The sequence below is a fragment of the Notechis scutatus genome, chromosome 14 (assembly GCF_049901735.1).
Source record: "Notechis scutatus isolate UNSWTSFEM ecotype Mainland chromosome 14, rNotScu1.2, whole genome shotgun sequence".
Taxonomy (NCBI): domain Eukaryota; kingdom Metazoa; phylum Chordata; class Lepidosauria; order Squamata; family Elapidae; genus Notechis; species Notechis scutatus.
In genome coordinates this window covers 2,675,933-2,702,328 of record NC_142022.1, presented here as the reverse complement: position 1 = coordinate 2,702,328, position 26,396 = coordinate 2,675,933, and the positions used below count along the sequence as shown (strand labels likewise).

Below are 26,396 nucleotides of genomic sequence, written 5' to 3'. Positions count from 1 at the left end.
GACTGTGGGGTCCTTGGTGCTCTCTCTGCTTGGTTGTTTTGTTGCAGACATTTCATTACCCAGCTAGGTAATTTCATCAGTGTTAGAAGGGTCTGGGATTCGCAGAGAGGAGGAGGAGGAGGAGGGGAGGAGAAAGAGGAAGATAAAGAAAAAGAAAATGTGCCAATGTCCTAATTCACAAGCATCGCTTTGCCTAGGGAATCTCTGAAACCATTGGCATGGCTGCATTTTGCCACCTCCCTGAAATCCTGGGGGTCCTGAGAGATGTTGGCCACTTCATGCACACAAGGAGACCTTCTCTGCTAGAAGCCCCCGTTCAGGTGAGACCAGGGATGGGGTCTGACACTCGGTACAGAAGAAGGCTGGGGGATTCTGGGAAGGAAAGTCCAATGTGTTTAGGAGGACTTGCGCTCCAGACTGTCCGGCCTCCTCAGACTGGTCATAGATCTCAAAGACCCAAGACTGAGATTGTAGGTGGTGCTGGAAATTCTCCATCTTCTCCATCTCCTGGTCAAGTATTTTATAACGCTAGAGAAGACTATGAGTTGCCCCAACAAACATCTCAAGGAGACCCAAAGATGCTTTTTCCAAAGGCAACTGGACTTTGTTTTTCCCTGAAGACATTTCACTTCTCAGCCAAGAAGCTTCTTCTGTTTGGACCAAAGTCAGACCTGAAGAAGCTTCTCGGACGAGAAGCAAAACGTCTTCAAGGAAAAAGCACCGTTGGGACAACCTTGACCCGGATGGCCAAGAACCTCCCTCAGTTTCCATCCATTGCTTCCTGTCTGGTCTTCTGGGGCTTTGGGAAATAATTTGACACCCCTTCGTCTTTGTACTGACAGGATTCACAGAACCTCTCGGAGAGACAGATTCGCACAGCCTTGATCCTGTGCTATGGCCAAGCGGCCCTGGGAGCCCAACCAGAGGAGATGATTCCTTCAATGGAACACATTGTGTCCGAGATTCTGGTCCAATATTCGAGTAGGAACACGGTAAGCTGGTGTCCACCCCATATGCTTCTCTTAATCCTGAGTCCCCCTTTTCTCAGAAAGGGAGGAGTCACGTCACAGGTCTTCCTTCTGAATTAAAATAAAAAAAAAATGATGATTTTTCCAGTATCGCCTTTCATTATCTCCCCTTTTAATTATGAGAACAATTACAATCTGGAGTCCTTAGCTTGGTTGCTTTCTTGCAGGCATTTCCTGACTGGCATGTTGTGGGAGAGGAGGAGAGGGAGGAGGAGGGACAAGGAGGGGCAGGACTATGGGGTCCTTGGTGCTCTCTGAGTTTGGTTGTTTTCTTGCAGACGTTTCATGATCCAACTAGGAAACACCATCAGTGCTAGAAGGGAGTAAGGTTTGCAGAGAGGAGGAGGGGGAGGGAGAGGACTATGGGATCCTCAGTGTTCTCTGCTAACTTGGGTTTCTTTTTGCTGATTTTCCTTACCCAACTAGGTCACATTATCAGTGCCAAAAGTGAGTGGGGTTTGCTCTCAGTTTTTATAGAAGTGGCTTGTCCTGTCAGTGCTGGCAGGACTATGGTTTTCTCCTTGGTAGTTCCTTGATGTATTGTTTACTGCTGCACGTTCAGAGTATTGCAGGGTCAATTCAGTGCCAGAAAAGTAAAGATAGATGGCTGAGGCTTCATTTAACTTCTTTATAAACAGATAAAGTAAATTTTACAATACCAGTTGTAGATTTCTCCAACGTTTAGCAAACTCAAACAGAAGCAGACATGTTACAGGTTCAGAACAGCAACTCGGGAGCTCAGAAACAGACCTCCGTTTCGCTTTAGTTCAGCAAGCAAGTTAGTTTTTCTTTCACTATTAGAGCTGAGCCCAGAAGAGAGATAAACCAGGCCCAGATTCTCTCAGCCCCTCAGCTCAGCTCTCATTGGCTGACCTTGTGACTAAACTCTATTCCCGTTCATGAATCTACTCTGACACTGCACTGTTAATCCCTGCTTATCTGGACTTCAATGGCTGGTGACAAAGTAGAAGGAACCTGTGTCAAAAAACAACCAAGCTCGAAAAGCTCCAAGGACTCCACACTTCATCCCTGAGCTACAAATATTCCCTTTTATTGAACAATTACAAGAGGTTGCTTGGAAGAATCTCGGCTCAGCAGACAACCTCGAGCCCCTGTTTGTGCCTCTCATTCAGATTTGCTCCCTGTTCCAATTCCACTGTATGTTTTAAAATGCTGGTTGTTTATTTATCTATGGTCATGCCGCATTTATTATACTCAAGGCGGCATACATGCATTATATTCTTTCTTCCTTTCCACACAACAACAACCTTGTGATTTGTGTTGGATTGAGAGAGAAGAACTGGCCCAAAGTCACCCAGCTGCCTCTCATGCCTAAGGCAGGACTAGAACTCACCGTCTCCTGGTGATTGGCCCAAAGTCACCCAGCCGGCTTTCATTCCTAAGGCAGGACTAGAAGCCAGAATGACCGGTGATATTTGGATTGGGAGCCCCCGGAGTTCAACCGAAGACGGTTTAAATAAATAAATACTTCCTCTTCCTTCTGGTTTCTTCTGACCCCACCCTCTTCCCACTTGGGTTTTCCAGGATGAAGGCCTGAAGAAAGCCTTCATGATGTCCGTGATCATGATAGTCAAAGCTGTTGCCCTCAGCAAGAGGCAAGATGTCAATTTACCCCATAAACCGGAACTGGTCATAAACATCATTGTAAGTGGGGAAAGGAGGGGGGGGCAGGTGCTCCTAGGTGTATTTATTTTTGAATCAAATTGAATGTCAATCAATGGAGCCCAAAATGTCTTTGTTGCTAAGTGGGGCCTCTGTTAGGTAAATCCTGCCCCAGGGTTATCGAAACAACTGCTTCTATAGAACCAGTCCGAACCAGTAGAAACCCTGCCCTGAGTAGTGCCAGCCGGATGGTGGCCATATCTCAGGAGTTTTCTTAGCTGTGTTTCCTTCTCCTTTCAGGAAATCATTGACGAGGAGCCCACGAGACCCTTGTCTGTCGAAATTCTCCATCAAGCGATCATCACAATCACCTGCATGACGTACGTATCTGCTCCGCCCTCATCTTCTCACCAGTTAGGTCGGAACTTGGAGTTGGACCCAGGGATGGGATTTCCAGACCATGCATTAGTAGGCGTGGCTGGGTGGTCATGTGACTAGTTGGACGTGGCCAAGTCAACATCACTCACGTCGAGGGGCACTTCGCCTCGCCCGGCCTCTAGTGAACACGGGGATGCTGCAAAGGTCGTAAGTGCGAAAAATGGTCATAAGTCACTTTTTTCAGTGCCATTGTAACCTTGAATAGTCACTAAATGACCTGTTGTAAGTCAAGGATTACCTGTACAGAAATACAAAAAGCTTCTTTGCTTGCAAAAAGCTGCCCTAATATACCAATCCTTAAATTAGAAATGGGGGAATACACACTGAAGATCAAGGAGAGTCACAGCCATCATGGAAACCTAAACCATTGTTAGGCTACAGAACTTTTCCCATTCACTCAACTAGAATGAACTTCTGAAAACGTATCAAAACGTATCAAAAAGGAATCCTTTATTGAGATGAGATAATTCATGTAGGAGTTCAAAGCAGCGTCTGAGGTCCCTCAGGCATACAGGGGTAGATAAGGGAGTTTAGAACCCCTCCCCTTATCTCGATGTGTATTTAGTGAAACAAAAGCCAGTATGTTAATTTCCCTTCCACCTCTTTTTAGAGCGAACTTTTCCAGAGATTCCCAGGACACATCCCACTGTGGAATTTGTATGATCTTCTCATCTCCTGGCTGTGCCTCTCAGAGGTGATAGGTTCTGGCCATCTGGCTTTTCTCCCTCCATTGTATCATGTGTGGGTTATACAAATTCGATATAAGATTAAATATTTACATCAAGAAAGGATTTGTTTATCAGCCTCCCCCCCTTTTCTTCTTCCACTGAAGAAATGACAGATACACGGATCTGACAACCATTTTGCCTGAATACCTTTTTTTTCATCAGCAATACCTGCAAGCCAGAGTTACAAATCAGGCAGCGTGCCAGCGCACCTTGAGGAATTAAAATAGTGAAAATACAGTGATAACTATCAGCAGCCAACTCTTGCTCGTAAAGTGAGAGGTTATCTAAGCTCTTTAGCAGAGAGGTTATCTAAGCTCCCCAGAAAGTGGGGTGGGCATATTTGGGCTCCAAAGAGACAAATTAACAAAATATATAGGGCACCCAGGTTCAAGCCTCTCAAGCTTGTCACATGCCACAAGCCATGTTACTAAGCCTTATTATCATGAGAGAAAACTAAAACGAATTGGAGGATCCACACTCCTGCCTCCTTAAAAAAAATAATCTTACTATGAGCGAGCAACCATGTGCCTTGGCCACTCCGAAACGATGCAAGGGAATCCTGTCTCAAAAGTGCTTTTTCAAGAAGCAGCTGGACTTTCTGGAAACCAAGGAAGTCCACTTGCCTCTTGAAAAAAGCACCTTTGGGACAGCCGTGACCTGGATGACTGAAGAATCCCCATAGACAAGAGACTCCTGTGCTCGGTGAACTGACAAAGCACCCTTTCCCACCCAGGAGAAACAATCCTTAGGTCCACTTGCGCCACTTAAAGATACCAGCTGGTCTCACTCACCTCACAAGATATCCTAAGGAAATCATTCAGATTTAAGGAAAGATCACATGCCCCCAGAAAGGCAGTAGAAAAATCAAGACAGTGCACCAAGCTTGAAGTCCACCCCAAAAGGACAGTGCCAGGAGCCACTAAAGCAGTGTAAAAAGCTTAAAACAACCCTTCCCCTTTAAGAAAGTCAAGCCCCTCCAGAGAAGCACCTCAGGGGACAGAAAATCTGGGTGTACTGCCAAGAACCATCAGCTGCACAGTGTAACCAAGTTTAACTGGGGAGGCAGTTCCCGTAAGCAGGGTGATAAAGATAAGGATTAGGCTAGAAACAACACAGAGGCACACAGTAATGTTTCCTTCCTGCTTAGCCTTGTAAAGTGGGGGGGACAAAAGGCTGTTGGAAGGAGATTTCTTCCAACAACTGGTTCTCCAAGCTGCTCAGAATGTTAACAAATGGTTCTCCCGAATGAGTACGAACTGGCTGAATCCCAGCACAGGACGAGGAGTAACATGATAACAGTTTTCAAGCATTTGAAGGGATGTCACAGAGAAGAGTGGGTCAACCTACCCTGCAAAGTACCCGAGAGCAAGATGTATGGAAACTTATCAAAGAGGGACCCAGGAGAAATTTCCTTACACCGAGAACAATCAATCAATGGAATGGTTTGCCTACAGAAGTAGGGGACAGCCATATGACTGGGATGGGGTAAGGACCATCAAGCAAGGGTCGGAGTAGAAGACCTCCAAGGTCCCTTTTAGCCCTATGAGTCTATGACCTTCTCAATGCCCTCCTCTTGTCTTGTCTTTCATCAGGCGTTTGAAGCCCCCACTGAATTCAGAGTTGAGGTCTAATGTGGTGGGCAAAAGTGTCCAGAAGGTGTTTTCGCTACCTGATCTTAAGATGACCACAATGAAAGCGGACAGCCCAGCCCAGTCAACTCAAACTCAGGTGAGCAGACCAGATGGGGCAAAGAAATATGAGATCCACCTGGGAACTAGGATGTGGTAAACATGATTCAATATCTCCTCAGAAGCTCTTAGATCCATCCGTCGAGCCAAATGGACACCTTGGCCTGTCCCTTCATCTTTGGCCTTGGAAGGGTGCTTCCACTTCTCATTGTACGTTTCTGGATAGGACTCCCTATTTTTAAGTCCTAAACATCTCCATATGGTTTTCCTCACCCTCTTTTCTCTCTTCCTCCACTTCTCTTTTATGTTCTGGATGAAGTGTCTTCTCAAGACCAACTTACCCATCTCCCTCCTTTGCCCCCAAGCCATGCTGGTGCAGAATAACCATGTTCTGGATGCACTAGCTATGATTCCTAGGTAGTCTCAGATAACCCTCAAAATTCAGATGCTTAGCAACTGGTCATTCACAATGACCAGTTGCTAAGCATCTTGAATGGTCATTCACAATGGTCGCACCAGTCAATGGGGAAGCCAGATTCACTTAACAACCACGTGACCCGCTTAACAACTGCAGTGATTCACTTCACCACTGTGGCAAGGAAGGTTATAAAACGGGGGCAAAATTCACTTCACTAATGTCTCACTTGGCGACAGACATTTCAGGCTCAGTTGTGGTCATAAGGTGAGGACTGCCTATATTTGAATATCCCAGAATATTAAGGAAGACATTCAACTTCTTAGTCATTCTTTTCTGAACGATAGCACGAAGGAAGTCCTTTCGTTCCTGGTGTTCAGCAGAAAAAAGCATTTCTTCCAACTCTGGAGGAAAAACCAACCCTGCAAGGTCAGCCACTCCCTTTACTGTAGACTTGTGGACTTCAAGTCCTAGAATTCCATGGCGGGCTCAGGAATGATGGGAGTTACTGTGCACGTCATCAAAGGGCCACAGGTTCCCCGCCCCTGGTTTCCTCCCTCTTTTAGGGGCCATTCCTTCCTTTACGCCACTTCTTCCTTCTGATATTTTTTTCCCTTCTTGTAGGATCAGCAGACCGTGACAGCCTGCAATGCCATGCTCACCGAGTTGCTCTCCGAGGACCCGAATTTGGATTCCCTGCAGGATATCTTGAGGGTAAAGATTTATTCTTTCTTGGGGTTGGTCATACGGTCAGCCAGATGTTTAGTCTGGATTTGGCACTTCTGTCCACCTGTCAAGTCCTTCCAAGGACCTGGGATAGGCAAATGTTGCTTTTTGGTGGGAATGGTATCATCACAGTGGCTGAATGCAATAACTTGTCACAGCCAACTCCCCACCGGACAACTGGCCATGGGCTGTTATAATCTTGAACCATCACTAAATACCAATAGCACTTAGACTTCTATACCACTTGCCTGTGCTTGGCAGCCATCTCTCTAAATGAGGATGCAGATTGTTGTCCCCAACTATCTGGTTTTGTCTTGATTTTACTGTCCTTTGTTGTTAAGAGTAGCTGTATTCCAGAAATCTTCCATTACTACTCTAGTTTCGATTCTAGAACTGACCTAAACTGACAAATGTCACAAGTTTCTTTAGTTCTTTAGATATTCTCCCCAGTCTTGAAAAATCTGGTGGCTCTTCAAAGTGGGAATCACAAATTCTTCCTTTCCTCCTTCTCCTTTGTTTTTCCTGGCAGGTCACAAACATCTGTATTGAATCCCAGAAAACTCACGAGAGAGAGAGGGCCCTTCACATCACCTGGCAACTTCTCAAATTGGCTTCCGAAAATGAAAATTTTGATGTAAGTCACAGTTTAGGATGAGAATCTTATGGTATCTCTGGACACCTGCATAACTGGATAGAAGCATTCCTGTCAAACAGACAACAAATAGTCAAAATTGGGAGCATCCTATCAAATTCCATACCTGTCAACAGTGGTGTCCCCCAAGGCAGTGTTCTAGGACCAACTCTCTTCATACTCTACATAAATGACCTCTGTGATCATATTAAGAGCAACTGCATTCTCTTCACTGATGATGTAAAGCTGTTCAACACCACAGACAATACTGCTACCCTCCCAAAAGACCTTGACTATGTATCAGAATGGTCAAACAAATGGCAACTTCAAATCTCAACAAATAAATGCTCTGTCTTACATATTGGCAAAAAATATCAGAAAATAAAATACAAGCTGAATAGTCAAGATCTTGTTGATGATCCAAACTCCGTCAAGGATCTTGGAGTTCTCATCTCAAATGACCTAAGTGCTAGAGCCCACTGTAACTACATAGCCAAAAAGGCATTAAGAGTTGTTAATCTAATCCTACGTAGCTTCTTCTCTGGTAATATCACACCACTAACTAGAGCATACAAAACATTTGCTAGACCAATACTTGAATACAGCTCATCAGTCTGGAACCCACATTACGTATCTGATATTAACACAGTTGAGAAAGTCCAGAAATATTTCACACGAAGAGTTCTCCGCGCCTCTACTCGTTGCAGAATACCTTATGCCACCAGACTTGAAACTCTAGACTTAGAAAACCTAGAACTACACCGCCTCCGGTCCAATCTAAATATAGTATATAAAATCATACATTGCAATGTCCTACCTGCAAATGAATACTTCAGCTTCAATCATAACAATACAAGAGCAAACAATAGATACAAAAAGTGTGAAAATGGTCACAAGTCACTTTTTTCAGTGCCATTGTAACTTTGAATGGTCACTCCACACAAGCTGGATACCAGCAAAGGAGGGAAGAAAACCTCCAGAGAAGTTCCAGAGACAGGAAGTCTAGTCCTGCCAAGAATGCAATAAGAGTTAATGGAGAGGCAGTTTCTGTAAGCAACACCAGAATGTTTCCTTCCTGCCTTCCTTACAGGATTAGCCCAGTAATTTCTTCTAACAACTGGTTCTCCGAACTGCTTAGAATGTTAACAACCGGTTCTAGCAAATAGGTGCGAACTGGTAGAATCCCACCCCTGGCTATGGCTATATGATTCTATGCTTTGAAGAGTCAAAGATTCAAAGATTCTATTATTCAAATATTCTATTATTCTCAGATGACACTATGATGCTATGATTCTGAGATTCTATGATTATTATTCTATGATTCAAAGATTTTCTGATTCAAAATTCAAAGATTCTATGACTCAAAGATTCAAAGATTCAATAATTTTTTAATTATAATATTCTATGATTCTAAGATTCAACTATTTGATAATTCTGTGGTTCTGATATTTTAATATTCTACGTTCCTAAAATTCTAACGTTCTATGTTTCTAAGATTCTGTGATTCTATAATTCCAAAATATATGATTTTAAGATTCTTTGGTTCGATGGTACATGTTCTCTGATTTCAGGTGGCTGAAAAGTTCCCGAGGGCCCCTCTCCCACTTTCTCATCTTTCTCCTCCTTTTTTCTTCTTTTCATTAGACCACAGCTGACTTTGTTCTGCTGGGACAGCTGGTAGCTCTGCTGGCCCTGCACATTAGCGACACCAGCAAAGAAGTTGGCCGGATGTCTGCAGAGGCTGCCTACCACCTCCACCAACTCCTCATGAGCAAAATGGGTGAGAAATGGGGGACTCCAAGGGGGGACACGCTGCAAGGAGCCCAGGGATACGCACTGCCCAGGAGACCCTCTGGTGGCACCCAAAAAAGGAGAGATGGGAGAGACAGAGGGAGAGAGGGAGGAGGAGGAGAGGGAGGGGGAAGACCTTTGTTGTTTTCTTGAGGACTTTTCATGACCCAGCTAGGTAACGTCATCAGTACTAGAAGGGAGGAAGCTTTTGTCTCTCTTTTCTATACAAGGCTTTTGCCCTGTCAGTACTGACGGTCAGCATCACTGATGGTGTTACCTAGTTGGGCAATGAAACGTCTGCAAGAAAACCACCAAGCTCAGAGAGCACCAAGGACCCCCTCGTGTCAACCCTGAGCTACAAATCTTCTCTTCTATTGGAACTACTAAACCAGAGGAAGGAGGTTCGGAAGTTCAGAATGCCAAACTCTGACATTGTGTCCTTTTCCTCCCTACAAAGCTAAAGAAATGGAGATGAGGAGAAAAAACAGGAAGGGGAAGATCGTCGAGTGGCTGAGGGAGGACTACTTCCTCTCGGGCCCAGCAATATTTTATGACAACGTCCCCAAAATGGCTAAGGTATGTTTAGTTCAGCCTTCCGCCTTGCTTCTTGTTGACCTTCCTTTCGGTCCTCCTCATGACCTGGAGATACTCAAAAAAGTCAACATAACCGTGGGGACGGCACGCTCCATAGGCTGGAGTTTGGATGTCCATCCCCCCCAATGTCCAGGAGCAGGCAAGTGCAGCCGCCATGTTGGCTTCTTTGACCCACCTCCTAATTTCATGTGATGGATGACATGGACTAAGGCCTGCCTCTCTCCATGGTGGGCTATCCCCAAACCTGGGTCAAAGTCTCTGGCTTGTCGAGAAAAGAGAGTCCAAACCCTGATGCATCTGCGCATGGTCTTCTGTCCTTCTTTCCAACAGGCCTTTGGTGAGCATCTCACTCCCTCCCAGTTAACAGATGTGATCGTGAAAGCCCTGGAAGCTGTCACAAACAGCAACAAAAATATTTCACAGGCTGCCGGGCTCCTTCTCAATTCCTTCATGAAAGAATGTGGAATGGAGATGGAGGAAGTAAGAAAATGGCAGGGTTTGGAGCGAAAGGGAGAGAAAACAAAGAGGAGAGTGGGGTGAGACTTGGTGTTTGGAGTCCCACTTGGTGACACAACTTTGGCTGGCTTTAAGAAGGCTAGTAGGGCTAGATGCCAGACCACTGAGTGACCTCTGGGCTGTTGATAAAGTTGGGTAAACCTTCCAGAAGGAGGTTAGCAAGAAACATTTTGGTGGTCATAAGGACTACATAAATACATTGGATAGTGTGTTTTGGGGGCCCGCAGTCACAATTTGATGATGATATTTGGCCCCATTTATAGAGAGTGTCTGCCCATCTATCATGGCCAGTGCAAATTTGGTTCAGTGCTGTCCACATCACACGGGGCTGGACAAATCAGGCATTTTTTTGAAAATGTCAGGCAAACGTTGACATTGTGGGCGCCATTTTTTCCCCAATGGGTGGGAATTATCAGCTCTACTGCAACTCCAGTGGAGACCAACGATGGATCTCGCCCCTCTGACCTCTGTTTTGCCGTAGCTACCGATGATCCTAAAGGAAATGTACATGTGCCTCCCAAATATTTTGGACCCTGCCACCAAGGAAGACGTCATAAAAGCCGTGTGCCACCTGGCTTCGAAAAGGGCAAACCGAGTGGTGGATACCATCCTGGAGGTCTGGGTGGAGTGTGATGGGTAAGAAGAACCTCAAGGAAAGGTGTCTCCTGGTCGCTTGGACTCTACGGAGATTCTCAATCCTTTGCGATCGGGGCAGATACCTGTAGCTCAGGTGGAGGATAAGGGTGGAGGTCGGTTCTCCAAGCTTGTGGGTTGGTTTCTGAACGTTTTGTTATCAGGCTAGGTGACATCTTCAATGGAGTTTAGGGAAGGCCAGTGTTGGTGTCCTTCGGCTTGTAAGGGCTTTGTGTAGCCAGCAGGTCTTGTGATAGAGGGGTCACACCACTTTTTTCAATGCCGTTGTCACTTTGAGTGGTTACTTGGCAAACGGTTCTGCATTCCATTCTATTCTACTCTATTCTGCATTCTATTTTATTCTATTCTATTCTGCCTTCTATTCTATTCTATTTTGCATTCTATTCTATTATGTTCTGTTCTGTTCTATTCTGCATTCTATTCTATTCTGCATTCCATTCTATTCTACTCTATTCTGCATTCGGCTGTGAAAGTCTGACTTACAGACGAACACAATACAGAAGCCTGATAATGGCAGATGAGATTCTGCTGAAACGTTGCTACAACTTTAAAAGCACCACTACTATGACATGGGAAAATACCCGAACAAAGCTGAAGGCCATACATGTAAGTACCCGCGAAAACGTAAGAAATATATATATATATATATATATATATATATATATATATATATATATATATATATATATATATATATATATAATCTGTTCTTCCATTGAGGGGGCAGTTAATATATCTGGACGCTTCTGAAATGGGGGAAAGAGGCTGATTTTTTCCCCCCTAATCTATTTTTCCACCTCTGCAGAACCGCAAGAGAGCTATGGAGGGCTCTGGTGGCAGATCCATATGCCAACCTGAGGATCATGAAACCTCTCATCAAAAGGCTCCAGGATGAAGACCCCAGCACAGAAACCACTGGAAAGAGAAATTGCAAATCCATCATGCCCATTGCAGTAAGCCATCGACCGGCGGCTCTGTTTCCATTTTATCTAGACGTGGGGAAGGCCGGAGAGAAGGGGAAAGGGGCTGGACAGAAGATTCACCCCCTCGGGGGTCTCCCCATTAAGAGCAGGTTGCAGGGAGGCAGTGGGCAAACAGGTGGGGGCTGAAATTGGAGCAAAATTTGGCATAAAGCCCTCCAAAAAAGCCCCACTGGAAGTCAAAGCATCTGTGGGCTTCCTGGCCAGAACAACTTTCATATTCATCCATCCATCCATCGGTTCATCTATTCATTCATCCATTCATTCATGTATCCATTCATTCATGTATCCATTCCTTCATATATTCATTCCTTTATTCATCCATTCATTTGTGTATTTATTGATTGAGTCATTCATTTCATAAGAAAACTCGTACGGTTGCCCAACTCACTCATGGTGATTCTGGGTGGCTTACAGAAATTACTAAAAAGAGTTCGATGTCAGAAAATACACGATAGGAACCAAGAAAGGCAAACATCCAGCTGCACATCGCCTCTTATTATCAATAGTTTTAATCTGTGTTTTTATTATGTGTTTTATGGTTTTTTTTTTACATTATTGTAAACTGCCCAGTGCCAGTTAGCTGAGATGGCTGGTATAAAAATTCAATGGATTCAGATTCATAGAAGAGAATGTTAGTCGCTCAGAGTTGAATTGAAATGTGATATTTAAGGACAGTTCACAGACGATGGTCTCAAGGAAGAGCAAGCTCTTGGGTAACTTGGGTGTAACTCTTCTAGCACTGATGATGTTACCTAGTTGGGTCATGAAACATCTGCAACAACAACAACAAAAAAACCACACTCAGACAGCCCCAAGGAGCCCACAAATAAATAAACAATTTATTAGGTGGAGAGTAAAGAGCCCACTTAGGAATGAAGACAAAAAGAGAGTCTTCAGATCTCTTTGTCCACAGTTCTCTCTCACTTGTGCTACACATTCTCTCCCTTTTCTTCTATATCAGGGGTGTCCAACCTTGGCAACTTTAAGACTTGTGGACTTCAATTCCCAGAATTCCTCAGCCAGCAAAGCTGGCTGAGAATTCTGGGAGTTGAAGTCCACAAGTCTTAAAGTTGCCAAGGTTGGACACCTGTTCTATATCTACACCCCACTGTCCTCTCAAAGTCTGGAGTGGGAGTAGAATCTGTGTTTTGGAAGTCCCACTTCGAGCAAAACTTTGCATCCCCTCTCAGATATGGACATTCCTAGCTCAGTTTTCAGGGACATGGGGATTTATTTTTTCTCCTGGTTGGCCCACATCAAAGGAGTCCCACTTTTGGACCCTGTAAGCGAAGTAATCTGGTTCTGCTCACAATCAGGAGGGTGTGTGTTGGATGCTAAGTAGAGGCAGGTATTTCTCTCTCTGGGCACAATGGCAATGTATCTGCTGAACGTGCCCTTCCCGTTACATTGGCGACAGGAAGGGCATCTGGCCAGTCAACGTTCAACTCCATTCAATGGCTCAGACTCCACCCCAATGCAAGGGATTATGGGGTCGTTAAAAGAAGAAGAAGGTGATGAATCTCAGTACCTTGGTGTGCCCAAGGTGACTCTCCTTTCATCCTGTTTCTAGGCCACCAATGCCTTGTCCTTCATCCTCTCACTACCTGAGGCAGCTGAAGTTATCGAGAACAAATTCCCTCCGCTGCTGATCGCGCTGGTCACCCAGATTTATTTTCTCCTTGGAGCCAGCAAACGAGGGCCAAGACGATCAAGCCGAATACTGGAGAATTCCCAACAAATCAACTTATTGGGGTAAGGAATCCCCTAGGCCCAGCCTGGGTTCTTTCTCCATCACTGCATTGGTGAAGCTAGTCTCATGGTGGTTAAGTGAATCTGGCTTCGCCGCCGACTTTGCTTGTCAGAAGGTCGCAAAAGGGGATCGCATGAGTCCTAAAGCAGGACTCATAAATTGTCATAAGTATGAGGCAGTGGCCGGTTGTCTGAATTCTGATCACAGGGATGCTACAACGGTGGTAAGGGTGAAAAACGGTCATGCCACTTTTTCTGTGGTGTTGTAACTCTGCACGGTCAATAAATGAACTGTAGTAAGCCATTGTAATCAAGTTCAGCCACAATCAACCCCTGGTTGGCCCATAGACGCTGCCAGCCCTCATGGCTTGGTTCAGTCATGGCTATCGGGAGGCAGATTGGCATCTGCGGAAAGCCTGCGCTTTGCAGGGGGCAGGAGGTCTTCTGAATGGTTGGCACCGACTCTTGTTCCTTTGTTTGTTTAGCACCGCAGTGCAAGCGATCAGAGATTTGATCATGTGTGCTGGCTATATGAGGGAATTCGATGCCTTGGGGCTGCTGGGCTGCTGGGAAATGCTACTGAGCCCAGACAGTTTGTTTCAAGCCATTTCCCACCTGGCCCGGTAAGAAGTTAAAAGTCAGAAGAGGTTGGTGGGCGAGAGATAGAAGGGGGGTGGGGCAGGGGAGGGAGAAGAAGAAGAGGCAGAGAGAGAGAAGGAGAGAAAGAGAGGCAGAGAGAGTGTGAAAAAGAGAGCTGGAAGAGGGAGGGAAGGGAGAGAGAAAGAGAGGGAGAGGGAGAAGTAGAGGAAAAGCAGAGGGAGAGTGAGGGGCAGAGGGAGAGATAGACAGGGAGGGAGAGGGGGTAAAAGTGAGAGAAGGAGGGGGAGAGAGGGAGAAGAACAGGAGGGGAGAGGGAGAGAGAGAAAAGGAGAGAAAAGGGGGAGAGGGAGAGAGAGAGAAGCAGAGAGAGAGAGAAAGAGAGGCGGAGAGAGTGGAAGAGAGAGTGGAGGAGGGACTGGCGGGGAGAGGGAGAGAGAAAGACAGGGACAAGGAGGGAGGGTGAGAGAGAGAGAGGAGGGAGAGGAAGAAGAAGATACAGAGAGAGAGAGAGAGAGAGAGAGAGAGAGAGAGAGAAAGGCAATCGACAGATTTTCCTGATCTCTCCATATCTGATCTTTTAGGAACTTGTTCACATTCTCTAAAGTGGAGCTCAAGGACATGTTTATACAGGCCAGCACCTACCTCCACCGCCCTGACATAAGGGAGAAGACCATTGGGATGATCTTCTTCTCGGAGGTGAGAAGACATTCTGGAGGTCAAGGAAAGCTTCCCTGGGCTCACAAGAACTTTCTGGTTAGAAACTAGAAGTTGTGGGGGCTCCATCCTTGGAGGCCTTGAAGAAGAGGCTGGACAGCCACTTGCCTGAAATGGTAGAGGGTCTCCGCCTTGAGCTGGGGTTGGACTAGAACAGGGGTCTCCAACCTTGGCTACTTTAAGCCTGGAGGACTTCAACTCCCAGAATTCCCCAGCCAGGTTTGCTGGCTGGGGAATTCTGGGAGTTGAAGTCCTCCAGGCTTAAAGTTGCCAAGGTTGGAGACCCCTGGACTAGAAGACCTCCAAGGTCTTCTGTTATTCTGTTAATTGGTGGAATGGCTTGCCTCCAGATGTTATGGGAGGGAGGGAGGGAGGGAGGGAGGGAGGAAGGAAGGAAGGAAGGAAGGAAGGAAGGAAGGAAGGAAGGAAGGAAGGAAGGAAGGAAGGAAGGAAGGAAGGAAGGAAGGAAGGAAGGAAGAAAAAGAAAGACCAGTAGCTCTCACACCCATAATCATGAAGTGTTTTGAGAGACTGGTCTTAAAATATATACAGGATTGCCTCCCATTGACTCTTGACCCATACCAGTTTGCTTATCGGAGTAACAGATCCACAGAGGATGTTATTGTCATGGCTCTCCACGTTGCACTGAACCATCTGGAGCATAGTGGGAGCTATGTAAGGATGCTTTTTTGTTGATTACAGCTCAGCTTTTAATACCATCATTCTGGATATACTGATTAAGAAGTTGCTAGAATTGGGCCTCTCCTCTCACATCTGCTGTTGGATAAAGGACTTTCTTACTAACAGACCCAAAACTGTTAGGATTGGCAGCTATTTTTTTCCTCCACTCTTGCTCTCAGCACTGGCTCTCCACAGGGCTGTGTGCTGAGCCCCCTTTTGTAGTCACTCTACCCCTACGACTGCACTCCCTCTTGTCCCACTAACTCTATAATAAAATTTGCAGACAACACCACGTTGGTGGGACTCATATCAGGAGGAGACGAGACGATCTATAGGTCAGAGGTTCTCAGATTGGTCTTGTGGTACAAGAGTCATAACCTCACCCTCAACATCAAAAAGACCAAAGAATTGATTATAGACTTCAGAAGATGCAAAAGAGCTTCTATCACTATATATCAATGGAGAATGTGTGGAAAGAGTTCATAGTTTTAAATTTCTAGGAACTCATATTTCTGACAACCTTACTTGGTCGGTCCACACTATGGCCACTGCAAAGAAGGCCCAACAGCACCTGCACTTTCTGAGGTTGCTGAAAAAGAATGGTATGGGTGAGAAATTGCTGGTTACTTTTTACTGTTCTAACATCAAGAGCATTTTGGCATACAGTGTAACGGTGTGATATGCTGGATGCTCTGCAGTGGATAAGAAGATGCTCCAGAGAGTTATAAACAGAGCACAAAATATCATCGGTTGCTCTCTTTCTTCTTTGGAAGAGATTGCGAAGACCAGATTCCTCTCTAGAGCACTAAAAAATCTCCACAGACTGTTCTCATCCTGGACATTCATATTTGGAACTGTTACCATCAGGGAGACGTTATAGGTGCATTTGTGATTTAGTCTCCTCCTCCTCCTCCTCCTCCTCCTCCTCCTCCTCCTCCTCCTTATTATTATTATTATTATTATTATTATTATTATTATTATTATTATTATTATTAAATACTCTAGTATGATTGTGATGTGGTGTTTGGGGCACTGTGCTGGAGTAGCTTTCAAATTTCATTGTATTCATGGAATGCAATGAGAATAAAGGTCTTCTATTGTATTCTATTCTATTCTAGAAAAAACAGAGGGAAGGAAGGAGAGGGAAGGAAGGAGAGATGAAGGGAGGGAGGAGGGAGGAAGAGCGGTGAGAAGGAAGAGAGCAAAGGGAGAGAGAGAGAGAGGGAGAAAGGAAGGAAGGAAGGAAGGAAGTGGAGGGAGGGAGGGAGAGACACGTTGCTCATCAGAAAATCACAAAAGGGGATCCCATGACATCGGGACATTGAGACCGTCATAAATATTCACCTGCAAGTACCCAAATTTTGGTCGCATGATGGTGTGGATGGTACAATGGTCCTAAGTCTGAAAAATGGGCGTGTCAGTGCCGTTGCAACATTCAATGGTCACTAAATGAGGACTATTTTCTATTTCCTTCCTCTTAATGGCCGAATGTGGCATCTCCTAGTAGAGGCTCTCAGGGAATTTCCCTTCCGTTGCTTTGCTTGATGCTCAGTTTCTCGGCTCTTCTTCCTCAGCTGCTGTACCACCCGGAGGTTGGGCACCATTTTACAATGCGGCACATTCTGGATGTTCTTCACAAATGGATGAGCCAATCTTACATCCTCCTACAAATATTTAGCATCCGAGGCCTGGGATACCTTCTCCAGCACCCCTTGGAGGTAAGAGATGGGGTGCAGGAAGTGACTGGACGGTCAAGGGAGAAGCAGGTTTTTCAGGCCATTTTCGGGCCCTTTTGGGGGCTGTTTTCTAGGCTGTTTCCAGGCTATTTTTCCAGCCATTTTCAGGATATTTTTCAGGGCATTTGGGGGGGGAGGCACTTTCTGGAGCATTTTCAGGCCAATTTCAGGCTATTTTTAGGGGGAAACACCCCAGAAAAGCTTCCCCTCTCTGGGAAGTCCAACAAGGCTGGGATGGGTTGGAGAAGGAGAAGAAGACAAGCACCAGAAAGAGGGTGGGCTCAGCCTAGAGTGGTGTCTCTTCTTCAAAGATGGGTGCACCCCTGGAAGGTTGGAAGGGTCCACTTGAGGACAGGTCCTCTTGGAGAACGTCAGAAAGCAGAATGGGAAGCAAGGGATGGGAACTCATCAAGGACAGAACCGACCTAGATCTAAGGAGAAATTCCCCGACGCCGGGGACGATTAATCATTGGAACGACTTCCTCCAACGCTGGAAGGTTCTAGGAAGGGTCTGGATAGCCATTTCTCTGGGATGGCATAGCGTCTCCTGCTTGAGCAGGGGAGTGGACTAGAAGACCTCTGACGTCCCTTCCGATTCTGCTATTCCGCTAGTCAGTGGAATCATTTGCCTCCAGACGGTGTGGGTGATCCAACATGGGAGATTTTTTCAAGAGGAGACTAGAGATCCGTTTATCCAGAAGAGTATCGGGTGGTGATGGCGAACCTTTTGGGCACCCAAACCGGAAGACATGTGCAGGCGCACGCATGAGCGAGTGCTGGAGTGCCGGAAAACCAAAGACCATCTGGCCAGTGCGGGAATCCCTGTTTTGGGGGTGTTTTATGGGCCATTTTCATGGCTTTTCTGGGGTGTTTCCCCCTAAAAATAGCCTGAAATTGCCCTGAAAATGCTCCAGAAAGTGCCCCCCCAATGCCCTGAAAAATATCCTGAAAATGGCTGGAAAAATAGCCTGGAAACAGCCTAGAAAACAGCCCCCAGAAGGGCCTGAAAACAGCCCGAATAATGGCCTGAAAATGGTTTGAAAAAGGCCTGAAAAGGGCTCAGAAGAAGGCCAGAAGAAAGGCCCGAAAATGGCCTGAAAACAGCCCCCCAAAAGGCCTGAAAATGGCCTGAAAACAGCCCAAACAAAGGCCGAAAATGGCCCAGAAGAAGGCCCAAAAATGGCATGGAAAACGGTCTGGAAAACAGCCTGGAAATGGACCAGAAAAAGGTTCAAAAACGGCCTGAATGCCTGAAAAACCAGCCTGTTTTTTGGCTGATTTTTTGGCTGTTTCCCGGCACTCTGGCGCCCACGAAGACCAGCTGGCCGGTGTGCCAGAAACCAAGAGACCCGCTGTCAAGGGGGCGCATGCCCACTGAGAGGGCTCTGCGCGGCACATCTGGCACATGTAGCGTAGGTTCGCTCCATCAGGGGCACAGAGTCTCCTGCTTGAGCAGCAGGTTGGACTGGAAGTTCTCCCGGTTCCCTTTCAACCCTGGGATTCCATGTTCTGTGGGCTTCTCTGTCATGACCTCTGGCTCCTTTCTCTCCCTGCTTCATCCAGACTAAGGTTTTGCGGCCCATGTTGGGACCTGTCGTGAACTGCGCCATACAACACCACAGCAGCCTAGCCAAGGAAGCGCTGAGGACACTAAAGATCCTGTTCGGGCAGCTGGATGTCAGGATATACGGGTACAAGGCCGCTGTTCTCATCCCCCACCTCCTGCAGTATTTTTGGGATGTAAGTAAGCTATAAAACACGGCTCTTTCGTTCGTTTGCTCCCATCCAGATGGCCTGGGGACCACCTGCAGAAGTCTAGCTTGACCAAAAATGCTTAGAAGTAGTTCAGCCACAGCGGTGTGGTGGTGCTATAAAACAGTGTGGAGGCTTGCAGATGATCCTTGAGCCCCGCTAGGGAGCTGGAGATGTTCCAGATGAGTGAAGGAGAATGAAGGTTGCCTCTCTCTTCAGCTTCGCCAAAGCATGTGCCAGTCTAGAAAATCTAGAAGACCAGGCACCCTATCTAGAAACACCACCACCCCCTCGCTCTCCATATCTAAACCCAATCTAGAGGGGTGTTGCTTGGTCTCAGACCCTTTAAGATGTGTGGCCTTCAACTCTGCTGGCTGGAGGACTCCAGGAGTTGAAGTCCCCACATCTTAAAGCTGCTCAGATTGAAAAACAGCAGCCTACATCATACCGTAGAGGTTGATCTGCAAACATTTTACAGCAATTGCCAACGATTAGCATGGAACTGTCAAGATGAACAATTGCCAGGCTCATCTCACTTGGTTTCTTGCATGAGTAAACAGATATATCTGAAGAGATGGTGAATCATCCAGATCATGGCTGTCCCAAAGGTGCTTTTTCCAAAGAAAAAATAATTCATTTTTCCTTGAAGACATTTCACTTCTCATCCAAGAAGCTACTTCAGTTCAAAGAGGGAAACCTCTTCAAGGAACAACAAAATCTTTTGTCTTTGGAAAAAGCACCTTTGGGATAATTAAACAGATACATAGTTGGGTTGATAATCATGTTCAGAGTAGTCATTAACAGTACATCTAAGTGGACAGCCATCCTCGCTGAACGGTGGAGGATGGAAGGAAGAATATTCCTGTCGTCATCTGGTCATTGGCAGTTTATCTTTAGCAGTAACGAGCAGATGACTGCAAGGAATATAAATCCTTCCACCCTCCACCATTCAGGCAGAACTGAAGAAGCTTCTTGAGTGAGAAGTGAGAAGTGAACATCTTCATGGAAAAACAAAGTCCAATGAACAATGGGCTCTCTCCAAGAACATGGCATTTCATGTGGAGAAGAGTAAGGTGCCCCCGAGTCCGCCCCCCGGTTGCCTCCCTCCCCCCCCCCCCCCCCCCCCCCCCCCCCCCCCCCCCCCCCCCCCCCCCCCCCCCCCCCCCCCCCCCCCCCCCCCCCCCCCCCCCCCCCCCCCCCCCCCCCCCCCCCCCCCCCCCCCCCCCCCCCCCCCCCCCCCCCCCCCCCCCCCCCCCCCCCCCCCCCCCCCCCCCCCCCCCCCCCCCCCCCCCCCCCCTTTTAAAGTGGTGGCGATTACTCAAACATGAGCCAGTCGAGTGTGGCAGCAGCCCCAAAAAGCCAACACAGTCCTTGATTGCATAAACAGGCAGCGAATCAAAATCACATATTAATATTAGTGTTAGTGCCAGTGTTGGTATTAGTACTGCTTTGTAAAAACCTTAAGTACTGCCACATCTGGAATACTCAATCCAATTTTGGTCCCCAAATGGGTTGAGACTTTGGGAAAAGTGCAAAGAAGAGCAACTAGGATGATTAAAGGCCTGGAGACTCAAACAAATGAAGCAGGAGACCAAGATGGAGAAAGTCAAAACCTCTTGGGAACTTGGTATGCTCTGAACTTGTGTGTTGTTCTCCTGAAAACGTAAAGATCCTTCTAAGCCTGGCCACCACTAACCACACCAAGAACCCGACAGTTGAGCACTGAGCTACATTGATTTTCACCTATTGGAGGGACTCATCTGTTTCTCTTCCTTCGTAGGAAGACACCGAACTGCGAAATAATTCCATCTCTATTTTCGGCCTTCTCTTGAAAGGGCTGAACCTTATAGAAAACAATAATATCACAGTGAACATCATGCAGAGCCTTGTTCCATTATTGATCCAACTTTCAGACGGTCAGACCAAAGAAGTGAGTTGAAGAGCTGGGTAGAACTGTGGGGGCCTTGGTGCTCTCTGAGCTTGGCTCTTTTTCTTGTAGACCTTTCCTTACCCAACTGGGAAACATCATCAGTGGTAGCATGGAGTGGGGTTTGTGGAGAGGAGAGGAGAGGAGGAGGAGGAGGAGGAGGAGGAGGAGGAGGAGGAGGAGGAGGAGGAGGAGGAGGAGGAGGAGGAGGAAAAGGACTGTGGGGGCCTTGGTGTTCTCTGAGCTTGGTTATTTTTCTTATAGACCTTTCCTTACCCAACTAGGAAACATCATCAGTGGTAGCATGGAGTGGGGTTTGTGGAGAGGGAGGGAAGGGGGGAGGAGGAGGAGGAGGCCTTGGTGGGGTCCTTGGTGCTCTCTGAGCTTGGTTATTTTCTTGCAGACATTTTATGACCCAACTCGATAACATCATCAGTGCTAGAAGGACGTGGTGTCTCTCTTTAAGCAGAAGTGGTTGGCCATTTCAGTGTTGGTGGGAATGTTGTTTTCTGCCTGTTAGTTATTTCCCTCATTAGGCACTTATGTGTAAACAGGTTCACGTGAGCCTCTTTGGCCCCCTTCTGACAAGCATAGTCCCTGGGGAAGCCAGATTCCCTTAATGGCTCTGCTACTAGCTTGACCCCTGCGGAGATTCGCTCAACAATTGCGGGAAGAAAGGTCATCAAATGGGGCAAAGCTCACTTAACAACTGTCTCGCTTAATAATAGACATTTTGGGCTCCATGGCGATTGTAAGTCGAGGACTACCTGTAGAGAGATTGGGCACCTGGGTAGCTTGTCCGTCACCCTGTTGGAGATGTCGAGGGGGGTCTCCTTTCAGGACGGAGCATCTGTGGTCATCCCTGCCCCCTTGCCCGGCCATCTCTGAGTCCCGGAGTAGCTCCTCTGCTTTCCCATCTCCCGAGCAAGGAGGAGGCTGGGTTTTCTCTGCGGAACATGGACAAAATCAGAAGCGGCTTATCTGACACCATCTTTCCTCCCTTGGCCCAGGTCTCCAGGAACGCCCTCAATGCATGCATGGCATTCATGGAATGGGAGGATGTTCCCAGCAACTTGTTCAACCATCAAATGTACAGCAGCCCCCATAGCATGTACAAGGACATCTGTGCCGTCCTTGTAAGTGTGAGCCAAGCTGGCTTGTTTTGTTCCAGATTGTTGTATGCTAAACCGTTTAATTTAATTTAATTTTTGTCCCACCTTTATTTATAAATAATTCAAGACGGTGGACTGTTCCAGATTGTTGTATGCTAACCGTTTAATTTAATTTAATTTTTGTCCCACCTTTATTGATAAATAATTCAAGACGGTGGACATCCCCAATACTTTTTCTTCTCCCCCAATTTCCTTCACAACAATCCTGTGAGGTGGGTTGCACTGAAAGAGGAGGACTGCACCAAAGTCACCCAGCTGGCTGTGATGACTAAGACGGGACTAGAACTCTCCGTCTCCTGGTGATTGGCCCAAAGTCACCCATCCAGCCTTCATGCCTAAGGCGGGACTAAAACTCCCAAAGTCACACAGATGGCTATGATGACTGAGGCAGGACTAGAACTCTCCATTTCCTAGTGGACGGGTGTCAAACTCAATTTCATCGAGGGCTGCATCAGGGTTGTGGTTGACCTCAGGCATGGCCAACTGGGTGGGTGTGGCTGAATGGGTGGGCGTGGCCACCTCGACTCCACTCCCCAAACTGCGTGCACGTTTCCTCTTTGCATTGAGTAGACGGGTCGATGCCTGGCTGGCCCTCCTTCCTGTTATCATTGGGTAGACTGGGCTGGAAGGTAGGCTGCCCTGATCCAGGGGTGTGAAATATAAGCACCAAGGGCCAAATGGGACCCACAAGGTGCTCAGATCCGTCCCGCGGGGTCCTCCTGGTCTCGCCAATGCGAAGAGGGAAGATTGGCCTGGTCTACCACAACGTATTTATCATCGTCTTTAATAACATAAATGTGTCTGTGTATATACTATACTATATAATGTAATAATGTTATATTGTATTGCATTGCATTGTACCGTAGAATAGGATAGTACATTCCATTATAGTAAAATAATATCATTTAGTATAATAAAATATAGTATAGTATTGTTAGGAATGCAAGTCACCCAACAGTTGGGTTGGAAAATATATAAACCAGGATAGACATTTTAATACTGTCTCTTTAAGAGAATGCTAAAATTGTAATTGGGTGTGGTTCCTCAAATGGCCATAAGATGGAGCCAGAAACCTGGGTTGTTCCAGTTGCTAGCTGTCTTGTTCCGTCCTGTTGCTGTCCTGTTCCTGCATTCCCCCATTGACTGTTACTGATCATCATTCTTCTTGGGTTTGATGTAAGTCTGTTACTGAACTGTTTTTGATACTGGACTTTGTAATTTGAATTATCCCTGGACTGACTGCTTTAACTGTGAATGACTTGGGCTGCTTGTTTGGACTTTGCTTAAACGTTTATTGGAAGTAAAAACCTACATTTTACCATACAGTGTATCTGTGTGCTGGTTGTGTGTCATTCTTCACCCCTCTCACTACGTCTCCCTCTGTGCGCTCATTCTCCTAACGGGGAATTACCTCAACAAGTATAATCATATTATAGTTCAGTATCGTACAGCATGATATAATACAATACAGTGAAACATAATATGCCATTGAAGACATTGTTATTGAGGGCATGAGGACTAGAAGCCTGACCAAGGAAGTCGCCCTTTGTGAAAACAAAGAAAGCTATAGAGTTCATTGGCTTCTTTCTTGCCTTCTTTTCCCTAGATGAATAAATGCAAGCAAAACATCTCCAAAATGTTGGATCAAATGCTGGATTTCCTGGGGAACAGAAAGGCTCTGTATCGAAAGGCAGCCGCCCAACTAATTGGTAAGCACAAATACAAAACCTGGAGCCTAATGCCATGCAGGCTGACATCTCTCTCTCTCTCTCTCTCTCTCTCTCTCTCTCTCTCTCTCTCTCTCACACACACACACACACACACACACACACACACACACACACACACCTGCAGAATTAAGGAATATTGCACCAGACTGGAAGCTGCTGTTACACCATGTGGCTTCTTCAATAACCGCTACAGTTTTCTGAGTTTTCAGAAGCCTCCTTCCTTGCTATGATTTCCACTTCCTGTCTCCTTCCCAGCCCCCATTGCCCCAATTGATCAAAAAAGGGATAAATTGTTAAGAGGTCAAACGCCCCGTTCAAGCAGGGGACCCTATACCATTCCAGACAAGAGGCCGTCCAATCTCTTCTTAAAAGCCTCCAGTGAGGAACATCCCAAAGTTAGCCTGACAGAGACTTTAGAATAACTTTATTGTCACTTTAAATGTACACTAATCGGCATACATGAAAATGAAATTTCATCGCATGCAGCCCTCAAAAAACCCCTGGAAGCAAAAGCCGTCGCGCTGATGGATCGTCCTCACTGTTAGGAAATTTCTCCTTCGTTCCAGGTTGCTTCTTTCCTTAATTAGTTTCCATCCATTGATTCTTGCCTTCTGCTGCTTTGGAAAATAGGGTGACCCCACCCCCTCTTCCTTGTGGCTGCCCCTCAAATACAAATTACAAAGCTAAGAACAACCATTGCTTGTAGAAACAGAGGCATAGAATCAAAATCAGGTGAGGTGACGTATAACTACCGCTTCATAAAGTCTTAATAAGGCCACACCTCGAATGCTGCATCCAGTTTTGGTCAGCACTACAAAAAAGACTTTGGAAAAAAAGGCAAAGAAGGGCAAACCGGATTAATTAAAGGCCTAAACCATATGAAGAGTGGTTGGAGGAACTGGGTATGGCCAGTCTAGAGAAAAGCAGGACCGGACATGAGAGCAGTCTTCCAGTAGTTGAGGAGCTGCCACGAAGAAGAGGAAGGGGTCAAGCTATTGTCCAAAGCACCAGAGGGCAGGAAAAGGGAAAAAATGGATGGAAACTAACCAAGGAGAGAAGCAATTTGGAATGAAGAACAATTCACCTGTGGAACAGTTTGCCTCCAGAGGTTATGGCTGCTACATCACTGCAGGCTTTTAAGAAATGACCGGACAGCTATTTGTCTGAAATGCTAGTATAGGGTCTTCTGTTTCAGCAAGGGGTTGGACTAGAAAACCTCCATGGTCCTTCCAGTTCTATTCTGATTGGTTGGTTGAAATATTGGAAGACTGCTATCATGTCATCCCCTAGTCCTTCTTTTCATTAGACCACTAGACATACCCAATTCCTATAACCATCCCGTAAAGTCCCAAACGACTGTTCCAAGTATTTTAGTATTTTTTTAGGATTTATTTGATTTGTCAATCACTTACAAGATACAGGTATAAGAATAAACATAGCTTTGAATACATGGGATAGATACTTATAAGAAAAATAAAAAGAAACAATAGGACAGGGACAGTAGGCATGTTGGTGCGCTTATGCACGCCCCGACAGACCTCTTAGGAAAGGGGTGAGGTCAATAGGAGACAGTCTGAGGTTAAAGTTTTTGGGGTTTGGGGAAGAAACCACAGAGTCAGGTGGAGTATTCCAGACATTGACCACTCTGTTGCTGAAGTCGTATTTCCTGCAATCAAGTTTGGTGCGGTTTACCTTGAGTTTGTATCTATTGTGTGCTCTTGTATTGTTATGATTGAAGCTGAAGTATTCATTGACAGGTAGGACATTGCAAGGTATGATTTTACATACTATACTTAGATCGGACTGGAGGCGGCGTAGTTCTAAGTTTTCTAGGTCTAGAATTTCAAGTCTGGTGGCATAAGGTATTCTGCAACAAGTAGAGGAGTGGAGAACTCTTCTTGTGAAATATTTCTGGACTTTCTCAACTGTGTTAATATCAGATACATAATGTGGGTTCCAGACTAATGAGCTGTATTCAAGTATTGGTCTAGCAAATGATTTGTATGCTCCAGTTAGTAGTGTAATATTACCAGACAAAGAGCTACGTAAGATTAGGTTAACAACTCTTAACGCCTTTTTGGCTATGTAGTTACAGTGGGCTCTAGCACTTAGATCATTAGAGATGAGTACTCCAAGATCCTTGACAGAGTTTGGATCATCATCAAGGTCTTGACTATTCAGCCTGTATTTTATTTTCTGAATTTTTTTTGCCAATATGTAAGACAGAGCATTTATTTGTTGAGATTGGAAGTTGCCGTTTGTTTGACCATTCTGATACATAGTCAAGATCTTTTTGAAGGGTAGCAGTATTGTCTGTGGTGTTGAATAGCTTTACATCATCAGTGAAGAGAATGCAGTTGCTCTTAATATGATCACAGAGGTCATTTATGTAGAGTATGAAGAGAGTTGGTCCAAGAAGACTGCCTTGGGGGGACACCACTGTTGACAGGTACAGAATTTGATAGGACGCTCCCAATTTTGATCATTTGTTGTCTGTTTGACAGGAATGCTTCTATCCAG

The 26,396-nt window shown here is 45.9% G+C and overlaps 1 protein-coding gene across 1 annotated transcript in view; it reads left to right on the top strand.

Moving 5' to 3' along the window:
* LOC148129496 (maestro heat-like repeat family member 5) overlaps window positions 1-24,421 on the top strand; it is a 28,610-nt gene extending 4,189 nt beyond the window's left edge. Inside the window, exons 4-24 of the mRNA XM_087943707.1 lie at window positions 198-320; window positions 843-992; window positions 2,574-2,693; window positions 2,952-3,031; window positions 5,410-5,545; window positions 6,545-6,634; window positions 7,176-7,280; window positions 8,922-9,057; window positions 9,526-9,644; window positions 9,993-10,142; window positions 10,660-10,814; window positions 11,638-11,785; window positions 13,386-13,567; window positions 14,050-14,187; window positions 14,746-14,860; window positions 17,134-17,277; window positions 18,859-19,035; window positions 20,828-20,977; window positions 21,985-22,110; window positions 23,753-23,855; window positions 24,363-24,421. Of these exons, the coding sequence (XP_087799833.1) occupies window positions 198-320; window positions 843-992; window positions 2,574-2,693; window positions 2,952-3,031; window positions 5,410-5,545; window positions 6,545-6,634; window positions 7,176-7,280; window positions 8,922-9,057; window positions 9,526-9,644; window positions 9,993-10,142; window positions 10,660-10,814; window positions 11,638-11,785; window positions 13,386-13,567; window positions 14,050-14,187; window positions 14,746-14,860; window positions 17,134-17,277; window positions 18,859-19,035; window positions 20,828-20,977; window positions 21,985-22,110; window positions 23,753-23,855; window positions 24,363-24,421 (2,706 nt within the window). The remainder of the gene's footprint in view (window positions 1-197; window positions 321-842; window positions 993-2,573; window positions 2,694-2,951; window positions 3,032-5,409; window positions 5,546-6,544; window positions 6,635-7,175; window positions 7,281-8,921; window positions 9,058-9,525; window positions 9,645-9,992; window positions 10,143-10,659; window positions 10,815-11,637; window positions 11,786-13,385; window positions 13,568-14,049; window positions 14,188-14,745; window positions 14,861-17,133; window positions 17,278-18,858; window positions 19,036-20,827; window positions 20,978-21,984; window positions 22,111-23,752; window positions 23,856-24,362) is intronic.
* The last annotated feature ends 1,975 nt before the right edge of the window (window positions 24,422-26,396 follow it).